At 53.8% G+C, this 14328-nt stretch overlaps 1 protein-coding gene across 1 annotated transcript in view; it reads right to left on the reverse strand.

Moving 5' to 3' along the window:
* Nucleotides 1-511: 511 nt before the first annotated feature.
* The window catches only part of SARDH (sarcosine dehydrogenase), a 71073-nt gene continuing 57256 nt past the window's right edge, over nt 512-14328 (reverse strand). Inside the window, exons 18-21 of the mRNA XM_019540895.1 lie at nt 7349-7511; nt 6338-6506; nt 5956-6091; nt 512-975 (exon numbers count right to left, since the gene is read on the reverse strand). Of these exons, the coding sequence (XP_019396440.1) occupies nt 850-975; nt 5956-6091; nt 6338-6506; nt 7349-7511 (594 nt within the window). The 3' untranslated portion in view covers nt 512-849. The remainder of the gene's footprint in view (nt 976-5955; nt 6092-6337; nt 6507-7348; nt 7512-14328) is intronic.

Genomic DNA, 14328 nt, shown 5'->3' on the forward strand with positions numbered 1-14328 from the left:
CCTGGAAGGGGCATCCAGGGTTGGAGGAGCTGCTACAGAAAAAAGCGCAGGGTGGCTTTCAGAAGAGAAGCAAAACCTTCCCCAGGGAATTAGTTCAAGGGGAGTTTGCTACTCTTCTTCCACACCTGGGACCTGCATCCAGGCTGGCGGGTGCCCAACGGATCAGGTACCCCAGCACCCCCAGAGCTTTACTGCTTACAACACAACGGAAACATCTATGTCACCAAGACGGAGGCAGAGAGATCATGCCGCTTTCTTCAGAGTTTGCAGACTCAACGATGCAGTCGAACAGAGATCTGGCGGGTGCTGCTGTTTGAACCATGGGGTTTTCATTGGTGAAACATCCAAGAAAAACTTCATTTGAGGCTGGTTGACCCAAAATGAAAATTTCTTTTTTTTTTAAACTCCAGAGAAAGAAGGGGGGGGGGGGGTCATTTTGGATCAACCAAAACATTAAAAAAAGAGAAAAATAAGTCAGACCAATTCTGAAAAAAAAGCAATGCTTTGGAAGGAAAAGGTGAAATGTTTTCTTTAGTGCAATGCACAGAAGAAACACACTTGGAAGGCTCCCAATTTCATTTTCTCCCCCCCCCCCCCCGATTTTGACCCAAACTTGAAAGGAATTTTGGTTGTACCAAGAATTCATTTTTTGAAAACTTTACTCTTGGCTGGAAAAAATGTCTCCCTGCTCCATGAGAGGCCTCGGCAGGCCACTGAGCCACCCCTGCAGCTCAGAGACTTGGCCTTTAGGATACTGGACAATTCACTATCGCTATCCCTCCCTCCCTCCCCCTTCCACCAGCATTGCAACTTGGTCCATTTTCTGCCCATGGGCTGGCTCGGTGTCTCTCAGTATATCCCCTTCACTCTCTTGTTCTCCGGATCAAACGGAGATTTGGTGTGAGCTCTGGCAGGGTAGATGACTCCCATCCGCTCCAGCATGTAGTCACCGCCCTTCACATATTCCAGGGAGACCTGCAAAGGAAACCAGACAACAGCATCGATAAAGGACCCTCCTCGTGTTTCTCTCCCTCCGAGTTTAAGTGCAGCCAGGTCTTACAGCCATGCCGGCGGATGCTGCTGTGCCGGCTTACAGCCTTGCTACCGAACGCCGCGGGCATGGCTCGAGGGGCTGGGATATGCCACCTTTCTCCCATGGGGTTGGTGGCTCACCTCCAGCCTAGGATGATGTTGTCCGAAAGCCTTTGCTCTCTCTCAGCTGTTGGTGCTTGCGTGTGACGAGTTGCTCAGTCTGGGACCCCCAGCCCTCGCTGGGAATAACCTGCCGTGCACAAACCAGCTGGCAGAACGTGGCCTGCCCGTGGCCGGACCGCCCCGAACACGAGAACTGGGCCGCCCGCCCAGCCCAGCCCGGCCCCAGCTGATGTGAGAAGAGAGTTTTGCACCTTCTGTCCTTTGTTTCAGCTTGGGAGCATTGTCTGGTCCATTTGAAAACCCTGTGCTGACCAGCCAGAAGACTCAGGCCTCCTGCGGTAGAAACGGTTTTTGGATCTGGTGGTATTTTAGCCCTGCCAGCCGGGACACCCACAGCACAGTTAACAATATGGACCGTGCTGCAGAGAAGTGGTTGTCTGTGGGCGACAGCCCCACGGCCTGGCAGGCATCAATAATTCAGGAGCAGCTGGAGTTTTATCTTCAGGGATCTCTCTCTCTCCTCTGGTTTGCTTTTTCCCTTCTCATCTCCCTCCTCAGCCATCTCCTCCGGTGCTACAACCCACAACGCCAGTATGGGCAGCGTGTGCTGGCACCCACGATTCATCTGGGACACGGACTGAGAGGTGCTTGGGGTGACCCGCTCACAACCATCCAATCCATCTGGGTGGAAGGACAGTGCATTGGGTACACCGCCATCTGCACACCGGGGCCAGCTCCTGGCTTTGCCGCAGACACGTTGGGTCACCCCTTTCTATCCCTCTTTTACCTACCCTTAAAGCAGAGAGAACATCGCTTCCCTGCCTTGCGGGGAACTATTTACCACATATTCTTATGAGATCAGGTGGAATAACATCTGCTCAACTTTTCTGCCCTGTGCTCCAGGCTGTTACAAGCTAAGGGATGTTCTTGTCTGGCTCAAGGGGAATGGCTTGTGCATTTGATATGGGTTGGATGTTCCCTTAGGTGCGTCGTGGTGGCCATGACATGGTTTGAATGGGATTCAGATTGATTCAGGTTCACACAGGGCAAATCATGGGCATGCAGGAACTGCTGAACCAGCCTCGCAACGGGAAGAGTGATGGTGGGCAATGAATTGCTTCACTATGTCTGCAGGATCTATCTTCTCTAACAAGCTCGGCTCTGTGGTTGGAGGATGGAGGATAACAGAGCCACAAATTTGCAGGCAGCAGTGACAACGAAGAGTGAGATCTCTACCTCCAGACAGATTGGGGCTGCAGAGGTCCAAGGTCTGAGACTGGTGTCGGCTGCTGCTGCTAGACAGTACTTCTTCCAACAGCGACATGGGCTATTTTGTGCCCCTCCGGATGCCGGTCTCTGAGCTGGGGTGCAGGAGGGTGAGGAAGGGGGCGCGTGCTACGCTGCCTGCAGGAGCAAGAGACTTGGACCCAGTGCACAACGTGGAGTCCTCCCCAAGGCAGAGGTACCGTGCCACGAAACGAACCCCAGCAAGCAGGGCTCCCACTGCCTAACTCTGGCAGCCTCTCCGAGGTGCCATCCATCAGCCTGCCAAGCCGCGCAGGCCGCGCTTGCAAAGCTGCCCTCTTCCTCCTGCCACGGCAATTACCATGCAAATCAGGCGGGAGTTATCACACTGAGCAGAGAGATTAAGGCTGCGCATTAACATCTGCTTAATGAACGATGCCTTTCCGCGGGAGGCACCGGAGCCGGCGCTCCCCACACAATGGCAGCTGACGAGGTCGGGGGCCTCATGGAAGGAGACCGCCCGTATGCCGAGCCTGACTGCCAGCCCCAATCACTTTAATTTGGGGTTAATGCCGCCTGAGAAGGCCTTCGAGGACTCGGGAGGGAGACGTCCTGTTGAAAGCAGCGTACGCGCTGCCGCCAAATCACAGACTCCTTTATGGTGGGTGTTTGAATGGAGAGAGAAGAGCAATCACGCGGCCTGGTGAGTGCCTGCTGGAAACGCTGGCTTGCTCGCTTCTCTGCCTCTGCAGCAACGGGGGGTGCAGTCCCCATATACGCCCCTGCAGCCTCGTTAGCTTGAGCACCTCTGCCCCGTGCGGGTTAGCAGGGCTACGAGCGTGACTCGACGAGGCAAGGGGAAGCCGGATGGAAGAAGCCGGGGGGAAGCACAGGCGAACTGTAGTCTGGGGTGCAAGCAAGTGCTAGGACTTAGCCTGAGTTGGGTCTGGGCCAGGCGGCACGCTGCGCACACCCCTTCCATGCTCACCCCTGCCTGGAGGGGACCGGCTCTTCCAGAGCCAGGATGGGGAGGATGCAACCTTGCCCAGGCAGCTCTCAGGAAGGCTGCGCGGCCTCCGGCCCCGCCAGGGAGGCAGCGGCATCCCTTCAAAGAGGAACGAGCAGCTCCTGAGACTCTCCGACCTGATGATGAATTCATGTCCACCGCAGAGTCTGAGCTGCAGCTTATTGATTTGGGCCTCTGAAAAGCGATATTTGCTTTCCAAAGCCCTTTCTGCTGCTGTTACGGTTGCAGGATGGGGCCCACGCAGCCTGCCGGGGAGGGGCAGAAGGGGACTCTCCGCCTGTCCTGCGGCACCAGGTGGAGCGAGGAGATTTGTGCACTTTCTCCGGAGCCTATTTCCCTGCTCGCTCTGTGCACACCTGCAGCTGCTGCCAGGGGCAGGGGCAGGGGCAGGGGCAGGGGGTGAGGGGCACATCCCCAACGCAGCATGAGATTCCTGGAGAGCATCACAACCGCGTGTGTCGCGACGGCGTCACGCGGCAGGAAGGTGATCCTGTGCGATGGGGAGCGAGGAGGAGGAGATCCCGTGATGACGATGATGGTGATTGCTTTCAGTACCGTGAGCTGCGAGGAGGGATGGCTCGGGGGTTAGAGGACAAGCCTGGGACTCAGGATGCCTCTTCTGCCACAGACCCTGCTGTGTGACCTTGGGCAAGTTTCCTCTCCATGTCTTAGTCTCCAGTCTGGAAAGGGGCAATTCTGACACTCTCCTAGCACTCGCTCACTAACAGCATTCAGGGCGATCGGCTGTCGTAATGGAGACCGTGCCTTCGCAATCAATCGTGTCAAAGAAACCAAGAACGGACCAGATTTTGCCCTCGCCTGTCCTGCCCTTGATGTGCCGTTGCAGCTGAGTCAAGTGAAACGGGGAGCAGATCCGGGTGGGTATTTTTTCGAAGCGTTTCCGTTTCCATACAGAGCCCTCCTTGAAAAGTGCCCACCTGGGGCTTCGTCTGGCTTCGTTAAGCTAATTCCTTTGCATAGCATTTCTCCCACGCTGCGCTCAGCTCCGTCCCCACGTGCCCGGCTGTGCTGCCCGACGCGGCACTCTTCCCGCTCCCCTCCGCCCCGCACGCTGCGATCTCGCAGTCCGGTCGGACGCTACTACAGCAGACTCCAGCCGAAGAGAGAAAAAGCTACCCAACTTCTCGTCTCTCACTGATTCATTGCCTCTTCTCCCGCTCCTTGTTGCATACCATCCTGCCAGTGCCAAGCGAAAAGCACCTGGTTGGGAAGACAGACCTGCCAACACAGGCAATAGCAATGTGAAGCCCTTCAGCAAATCTCTCCCATGAAGACCACCCTGGCTACGCCACGTTGCACATTGCATTCATCCTAGACCTGTGCCCCACGCCCTTTAAAGTCTGACTCCTCCTTCCAGTGAACAACACTTCACTTCTTCTGTCAAGGAAACTGTCTTTACATAGCACGTAAAGCATCCGGACGGCAGATGAAGGTTGCGTATATCTAATATGTAGTAGGACCAAGTTCCTTGGGAACATTTCCCCCTTCTACCTCCTTGGTTGGTTGCAACCTAGCAAAAAAATCAACGTCTCATCAGGAACCTCCAGTCCTCTCTCATTAATAGGGAAGCCGATGATTGCAAAGGACAGAGCGCACAGGAAGAAGAGAGCAGGGATTGACCCTGGAGATACGATCCCACAGGCTTTGCTCACATCGCTGCGTTGCATTTACATCTCAGAGCAGCTCACCCTCTCTCTCACACAGCCCGGGGGGATCTTCCATCAGGCATGATGCAACCATCAGAAATTTCTTCCCCGAGCCCTTTTGATGTCTGGGCTCCATCTGCTCCCGGGTGCCTGTCACACTCGGAGATGCCAGGGGGAAGTGAGTGTGGATGGGGATGGAAAGCTCTCCGTAGCTCAGGACAGGAGCTGTTTCACTTCAGGAGGCTGCTCCCTTCTAGGCTCGACACAGGAGTAGGCAGGGGAAAGATACTGGCTCGGGGCTATGAACTGGACCATAAAATCCCTTGGCTAAGAAGCCTGGCCTCGTTACTGTCTTAGACTTCATCGAGGCAGTCAGGTGAATTCAAGCCAGCCACAAATTTAAGACCCATTTTTTCTTGCATGCTATAGGTCTGAGGCTGAAATTGTCCCTGGGGTCTTATCTGCAGTCCTCCGACCACGATGTTCCCTCATGTAGGTTTAATTATCTCTGTGTCTATAGCACGTGGGTTAATTAGGGCATCTGTTTTATCACCTAAAGGCCCCTTACAGTTAATTAAAGGTCTGCTGTGTCCCTAGCAGGCAGAAGCCCCTCAAGAAGGGTTAAGACAGGGTTGCAATTAATGTGCTGGCTTGCAGAACGGCGCAAAGGAACAGCTTGAGAGCCAAGCGTGTTGGCTGTGGGGGGGAGCTTGCCCCTTGGAGCCTCCTGACTCTGCTTAATCCAGTTAGGGACTACTGGGGGAGGAGAGAGATCTTTCTGAGCCAATAACGGCCAGAGTAACTTGGGTTTGCAGACAAGCCCTGCCATGACGCTGTGCCTGGAAAGCCCAGCGGACTCACCGGCCCTCCGTCCACGTTCCGGATGTAGCCATAGGCAATGGTTTTGTTGATGGCGAAGCCAAAGTCTGCCCTCCGGATGTGGCCAACGACTTGCCCGTTCCTCCATATGGCCTCCAGTCCAAACAGAGGCACCTTCCTGTGGGGCCCAAAGCACAGCAGACTTTCAGCAGGGAAGGGGCGTCCTGGGCTACGGAAGAAGGGGTGCTACGAGCCCTTCTACTCCAACCCCGGCTTATGCACATGGCTCAGCCAATGCTTATCTGTCCCAGTTTGCAAAACTTTGGATGAGACCAGACAATCCCACCCGTCCTAAATCTCCTACCGAACGCAGCCAGGCAGGGCACCCCAGCCCAAAGCCGAGAACAGGGGAGGTGGTGCTCACTCTTCAACGGTGAAGCAGACCAAGCGTCGGGAGACTCCCGTTGCTTTCTGTGCCTCCAGAGCTTCCCGTCCAAGGAAGTGGATCCCAGACTTGAGTTTACAAGTGAAAGCCAGGCCTGCTTCCAGGGGGGTGTCATCAGGACGCAGATCCGCATGCCAGTGTCGATACCCTGCAGAGAATAAGGAGGGATTTAGAAGATCTCCCAGGCTGTTCCCTGGGAACTCCTGAAACCTGCGGATGGACCAGCTGGAAGTACGTGGCGTCACTACCACACTTATCCCCATTGAAAAGCTTTTTCCTCTCCTCCCTGCACCTTTCTGGACTACCTGACATCCACCACCGCTCTGGAGCAACTTCTCTCCATCCTCACAAAGCGCCAGCAGAGCTGAGTGAAACTGGGCCATAAAGTTCTTCCTCCCCAAAGGACTCTCCTTTGTTAAGAATGATGGTTTTTCCAAAAAAATCCCCTGAAAAATGTCAAAAGTCTGATGACTGCCCATTTCCTGAAGCCCCCTTGTGTTCAGGTCACTTCTGAAGAGTCAGAGGTGTCCGCCGGTTTGCAGGCCAGGCCTTGGAGCTGCTGCTCTGAACTCTCTGAGCAAGGCTGGGCTGCAACTCTCCCAGGGAAAGCCTTGCTCAGACCATTCCTGCCTCCTACCCGAGCAAAAAGCCGGTGGTCTTGCGGCCCATCGGGCCCTCAGCCTGGGGCAGGAAGCACCAAATCCACAGTCCAAACTAAAATGACGGAGAGGGACAAGGGCGAGGGAGGTGTCCACCCCTTTATCAACCCTTTGACCGAGTCTAAACAGTTCAGCCAATGCTCTGGCTGCCCTGGGCTGCAGCTTTCAAAGGCAGGTAGAGATATTTTTCCTTCGAAAGAACCAGCCACACGGCAAGGCTCGGGGGAACAAAGCAGAATCATGTTTCTTTGCCAGCATCCTCGCCTTGCCTCACATGCCCCCGGGGGGAAAGCAGAGAGAGACGTGCAATGCAGAGGTTCTCTTGGGAGACCTTTCTCAATGCTGAGGGAGTCGATGGCTCTGTATCCTGCATTAGCAATGCCGTGCCGGGCACCCGCCTTCATCACCGCCTGGTACACTCGCACGCAGTCTCTCTTGGGCACGTGCAGCTCCCAGCCCATCTCGCCCACGAACGACAGCCTCATGGCTCGAACCTGCGGAGACCAAGAGACCAAAATCACTCGGGTGGTTGTACCCGCCCAGGAAAGGACTCGGGAGCGGGGCACGGAGGGTGGGGGGGCCAGGGACCTGGATCCTGTTTGCAGCTCTGCTGCTCTCGGGCTGTGCAGCTTCACTGCTCCATGCCTCAGTCTCCTGTAAAAATGCTCCCCTTTCTAACGTGCTTTGAAGCGACAGAAAAAGAAATCGTGCCTAATCAATAGATATAACCAGGCTTTCTTTTTTTTGTGCAAATGTCTTTGGACAGCATTTTCTGGGATGGTGTCATATTTCTAGTCCATATTTCTGTTTTTCTGCCTAGCTCTTTATAACTTGGGATATTTGTGTGAAAGCTGTATCTCTGTTATACAGCTGTAGTTATCCGTTCCTGGCACTAACTGTGCTTGTGCTCTCCATATGCTGCCTGCAATACTCGGGCCTCGTACCCATCAAGGCAGGATGGCTAACGTACCTCTGCAGCGCAGGTGTCAGTGCTGCTAATGCCGACTTCGCGGCCACCCATAGCCTTCACCTGCTCCCAAAGTCAATCGAAATCCTCCTTCTGACTTCAGCAGGTGCTGAGTTATGACTCTCTCCCCCTTCTTCCCACATCTTTTTGTTCAGTGAGATGCACCCAGGCGTGAGGATCTGACCCACCGAAGTTTTGGTATACTTGGGATCATGGCTGAAGCTACCCTGGCGCTGAAGCAGAGCTCAGCTGGCAAGGGAGGCGCTGAGCACCCTGCTCAGGCCTCTGCTCCCAGGCTGGTGGCGGATAATGCACTGAGGTTGCTTTGCACCTCTACGATCCACCTGGCTAACCTAACAGAAACGCAAACGTATCACTCTGTTCTAGGGACCTCCACAAGCTTACGGCTCTTGACAAGGATGGAGAAGGACAAGGAAAATGCCGTGACGGCAGGAACATGGAAATACAGAAGAGAATGAGCTGTCTGGCTAGTTAATGGACTCACTAGATGGGCTCTGCTCACGGGGCCCTGCAGATGAGGTTGACTTCAAGGGCCCATGTGCACCAGAGTGAGGTGGGGCCTGATGCCGTGTCCTCTAATAGCACCTTCTAGCTCCAGGTGTTTTACAGCACCGCTAGGAAGTGGAGATGGGCAATCCCCACTGGGCAGATGGCATGGCTGAGGGGTCAGGGGACTTCTCCAAGGTCACACACCAGAGCATGAGCCTCCTGGATGCTCCCCCGTCATCTTGCCTGCAGATGCTTACACCAACTGCAGAAGGAGCCAGGGGGTTGTAGTCGACCATGTGCTCTTGCTGCAAGAAAAGCCAACAGCATCCTGGGCTGTATCAGCAGAAGTGCCGCTTCGAGATCAAGGGACGTGATTCTTGCACTCTGTGCTGCCCTGGGGATGCCTCACCTGGACACGGTTTTGGGCTCCACACTTCGAGAAAGATTTGGACAGGTGGGAAAGCATCCAGTGCAGAGTAACACAAATGATCAGGATCCTGGGATGCATGACTTACGAGGGATGGCTGAAAGAAGCAGGGATATTTAGCCTGGAGAAAAGATGACTGAGCAAAGTTTGGTAACAGCTAGGGCTCTGTGAGGCTGTCCGGAGAAGCTTTGGACGCTTTGGGGGCCAAAGCAGCACCTCCGGGTCAAAGCGCAGCCTTGTTCGGCTTCCCAAAGCGCTTTGGAGCTGCCTCCGAGATCCAGCTATAGGGTATAATGGGGAAACAATAAAACATCTATAACTTTGTTTTTTTTGTCTGATTTGGATGAAATTTTCAGGGCTGGTAGACTCTGCAGAGAGGATGAAGCCTTCCAAGTGTCAAGGAGTTTGGTTAGAGCTTTGGGGGGAACTGTACCCCAAATTCTTGAAAGCAAAACTCATGTCATGTCTAGGCATTACAATATAGTGCAGTGAAGACTGCAGGGGTGGCAGCTCTTATTGAGGCCACAAAGCCTGCCACGCTTCAAGAAGATCGGGGTTTGGGGGGGAACTGCCCCTCAAGCTGAGGACAAGCAAAACTGGTGCCATGGGTGACACTGTGCGTGTTAAGGCGCAGCGGGGTGACAGCTGCAGGGATGGTGGCCCCTGCTGAGGCCATGATGCCTGCCAGCTGTCGAGGAGATCGGTGCAGGGGCGTCTGGGGCCCTGCACCCCTAGCTGCTGGTGGGCAAAACTGGTGCCAAGACTGTCTCTGTCCTGGGGCAGTTGATTGTCTGTATTGAGTCTTTCCTGGCAACCTGGTCCCAAGCTCCGGACTGGATCGCTGCCGACTCACATAGGCCTAGTAACAGCCTTCAAATACCTGAAGGCGGATTACGGAGAGGATGGAGATGGGTTTTTCTCCATGACCATAGGGGAACAGGGCTAGGAGCAATGGCCTCAAGCTTCAGCAGGGCAAATTTAGGTTGAAAATGAAGAGGAAATGACTATGAGGGTGGTCAAGCACTGGAACAGGCTGCCTAGAAAATTGTGCAATGTCCATCCTTGGAAGTTTACAAGAGCAGGTTGGGGGCTGGGATGGTTCAGTCAGGGATGTTCCTGCCGTGGGTAGGGGGCTGGACTAGATGAGGCCCCTTGCAGTCATACTCAGGATTGGCCACGTCCCTGTTTTTAACCCCTTTTCAAAGCCAGGTACAATAGGCCCCTGGAAGCCTGACTTCTCTTGCATCTGGTAGGTGGGAGGCACTAACAGCCCTCCAAAGGTACAGCACAAGCGCGTCAAGAAGCACAGTTTTCTCACAAGCAGCTTCTCTCCCTTTTTGCTGGAGCTGACCCCCTGGGCTCCAGACCAGATTGCATACTGCAAACCTGCCCAAAACCTCCTTAATCATTAATGGCAGCAAGAACCTCCAGCTCTACTCCAGTCCCACAATGGGTCTGGCCCACGGCGCGGCCTTGAGCTAAAAGCATCTTAGGGCAAACACAGAGAGTCCATCCGCTGGAGAGGAAGGTGCAGCTTGGTGCAGAGGCACCAGGGTAGTTTTCATCGTGGGGTTGGAGGGGGTGGCGGTGGTGCAAGGAGTGTGGCAGGACCAGATACTAGCAGGAACTTCAAGGTTGGGTTGGGAAATGTAGCATTTGCCCAAGAAGAATGATCCACATTAACCAGCTGGAAAGCAAAGCCAATGCCTGTTACGTTTCTGCGGCTGTTTCCTCCTCTGGTTTTTAGGAGAGCGAGGCAGAGGACACACAAAGCCAGGTCCAACCGAGATGCACAGTTCCCCCCAGGCCCCCTGAGCGCAAACTGCCCCAAACGCCAGACCCAGTAATAGTTCAGATCATGAAAGCGAGAGGTTGGGAAGCACGAGGATGCTAATACCAGTGAGATACTGATGAAAACAGAAGTCAGCAGGGGGGAGAAGCCAACCCCACCCACCTTTCCGTTTCATCTGCATGTGTCACTCTTTACTTCCTGTCCTAACGCGCCGTGCAACGAAACTGCTTGTACTTCTACCCCAGAGAAAGCTGAATTTCAACGGGAAGAAAGGAACAGAGAGGCCCATATTTGCCTGATGCCTTGCAGCCATCCCAAAATTATTAAGAGATGCTGTCATTTGCTCCAGGCGAAGCTCCGGATCTGGCCTGACCCAGCCCAAAATGCAAAGAGAGCCTGGTATTGATAGAAGCCGTTATAAATATGACCAAAAAAAGGCATCCGAGTAGTTGCGATCAGAGCGTGGGCCGGAGGAAGCCAGCTGGAGAGCACAGCTTATTAAGAGCAGCTCCAAACTGGGCCAAACCCTCTGACAACAGCAGGGCAAGGAGATGCAAACTCAGAGGATGCTTTGAGCCTCATGTAAAATGCAGGTCTCTTGCAGCGAGACACCACTTTATTTTGCATAACGACAGGGAGTCAATCGCCCTTTGCTGACCTAGAGCTTCTCCGGCCTGTTTCCAAAGCACTCGGCAGCACGGGCCCTAGAGCATCCCAGGGCGCTTGAAGCAGTGCTTGCTGATATGGGGGAAAGGCATGGGCAGATACAGAAATGAACCGAAGCTCATAAGCCAAGGCTCCCGGGTGGAGCAGAAAGGGAGGCAGGGAGGGAGGGAGGACGGGCAAACCTGTGGCGGGGGAGCAGGGCGAGAGCTTGAGAAACCCAGAATCAAGGCCCTGCTCTGCCCCAGCCTGACCCTGGGCAAGGCTCCTCTGTGACAGGTAGGAGTCAATGGGACGTAGGGTCCTAAGTGCCTCACTCGCTTCTGAAAGTGATGCTTAGGCTCCTAAATCCATTAGGCGCCTAAATCCATTAGGTGCCTTTGAAAAGGTTCAGCTTAATCTCTCTGCTCCTGATCCGAGAAATAAGAACAGCAGCAGGGCTGAGAGGGGAAATACATAAAGGATGACGAAGTACTCGTGTGCTAGGCTAAGGAAGGGCCAGGTCACGCCAAGGACGGGGAGGCGGTGGCTGCGTTGGATTCTGAAACTGCCCGAACCGGCTCCACCTTCTCATTTGCCCAGCTTGAAACAGAAACCCTGCTCTCAACCTCTTCCTGCAGGCCTCGCTGGAGATAAAGGAGGGGAGTTTGTCATCCTTCTGCTGAGCTTAAGTGCCCATCTTTCAGGGAGGAAAGCCCAGCCGTGCGTTATGCCAAAGCATCTCTTGTCTCCTAGCAGGAAACGATTATAGCGGTCCAGTAACTTCTGACGTGTGCTCTGCTTCACACTTGTACTCTTACCCCGAGACATTGATCTGCCTGGCGTTCGGTCAACAGGCCTTGTATTAATACAGAATGAAAAGGATGAAACTCGGCAGGGGACCCCACGTCATTAGAGAAGTGCCTTCCTGGAGCGACACTGGGGCAGCCTATAATTTCCTAGCCAGTCAGGGCCGCCCAGACAGGCACCAAGAGTCACGCACGGTTTGAGGATGAAGCTCGGTGATTAAGATGTTGGGTGGGCTCGGAAGAAGGTAGGATTCCCGATGATATCACAGACTCGCATCTGTCACACATGTTTTACTCCCTCACATGTCAGCTGAGGATAGCAATTCTGCTCTGACACGCCGCGTCTCGTATTAGTTGTATATACAGCTCCTAGCACAAAGGAGCCCAAATCCTGATTAAGTCCCTGACACAGAGATATAAAGTTTCGACAAGTTTTTGGTGGTGTTCATATAGTCCTAGGGGTCACTGGTTTTACATCCCATATGTGTGTCCCTTGACCCGCTCTCAGGCTGTCTGCTGGGGGTGCTCTGTGTTGCTTTATGGCTGGGACGTGGCACGCGTGAAGCAGTAGCGAGGCGGTGGCGTGTGCTTCGTAGCAAGGATCCCAGAAGCAGCGCAGATGCCTGCAGTCAATGTGCAAGGGGCAGCCTGGTCCCTTCCACGATCGGTCAGTGTGTGCTGCTTCGCTGCCCGCTTTCACGAGCGCTAACGTTTCCCGCACAACGCCTTTACGGCCACGAGGGACCGGCTTTCGAAAGTTCGCGTCATTCACAGCCTCGAGACCCACCAAACCTCTGGGATACAATTATGTGCTTACCATTAGCGACACAATGGGGCATCTTAGTAATACATGCAGCATGACAAGCTTTCGCAACGGCTCGCAGGAAAGAAGCTGTCACTGGCACTCATCCGAGCCAGCTCCGGAGATGATAATTTAACATGACGCACTGCGGTAATCTAGATTAGGCCGATGAAATATTCATGGAACATAACCGAGAGCAATTATTTAAACTCGGCGAGTGTTGGTTACCGTCGTCCCCTGAATGACGTGCCTGTCTCCAAAGTCCCCAGGCTCCTGGACAGACTGTAATGGGCCTGATGACTTTAAACACTAAATGAAAACCCCAGAGATTCCTCATGAGCTCCCTAGCATTAAACATCGACCTGCCAAAGGTCTCCCGCTCCCACCGGACAAACACCTCGGACAAAGGCAGGCCTTCCACCATAAAGGTCAGCCATCGTTACACCAGATCCGCAGCCAAAGGGGACGTCAGAACCTGGCCCCCTGGGTTATGACCCGTCTGCCCACAGCTTCAGGCATTTAAACCTCCGTGCTGTTTTGGATTCAATTTTTTTTTATGAAGATGGCTAAATAAACCCCATTGTCCTGAACACCCTGCAACGAGCAAACTTCGGACATTGCCACGTTGCTCTTGTAGCTCTAAAATGCCAAAACCAAAGCAGCGGTCTCTGCCCTTTCCAGAGATCCGGTGCTGTGCATCCTGCTTTTCCCTGGCTTGGCCAAAATTAGCACAAAATTAAGTGCTGTCTGAAGGAGCCTTTTGTCATGTAAATGTGTTCAGCGTCGTGTCAGTTTACCTGCTGCATCATCACCCAGAAGGAGCTGAAATGGCAGCTTTTCCTCCCCACGTCCCAAGCCAGACCAAGGTGGGGTAGAGAGGAGGGGTTGGTCATTCATGGAGCTCCTCAATGGATCTCCAGCAAAATCTCAGTGCTTGTTTCCTCCATTCAAGGGAGCTTCAGAGAGAGGCTCTCGAATGAGAACATCTTTGGGAAATGTTGCAAACCTTATTTACTTTAAAGAGGAGAATAAATGAATCTCCCTGTGGCAAGGGTGAATGCGGTGCCTTGTATTTTGCAGCGCTCTGTTTTCGCAGCGCGTTAGCTATTCCTTTGGAGGCATCGCCTGGAGCATGAGCCGGGGTTTCCAGGATTGTCAGAAGCTTTTGCATGAACAAAGCCCATTTCTGAAGCTGTTGCAATTAAGTCAAGACAGAAAAGTGATGCATTTGCCCTAACATCCTAAACGTCCAGTCTGCCCCACGTGCGTTCCACCAGGATCAACGGCGGAGACCAACTTTCGGTGCGCCAAGATCCACGGTGGAGGCCAACTTTATTTTTCTTTCATAGATTTCATAGACAT

The sequence above is a fragment of the Crocodylus porosus genome, unplaced genomic scaffold, assembly GCF_001723895.1.
Source record: "Crocodylus porosus isolate Cpor-Errol unplaced genomic scaffold, CroPor_comp1, whole genome shotgun sequence".
Lineage (NCBI taxonomy): Eukaryota > Metazoa > Chordata > Crocodylia > Crocodylidae > Crocodylus > Crocodylus porosus.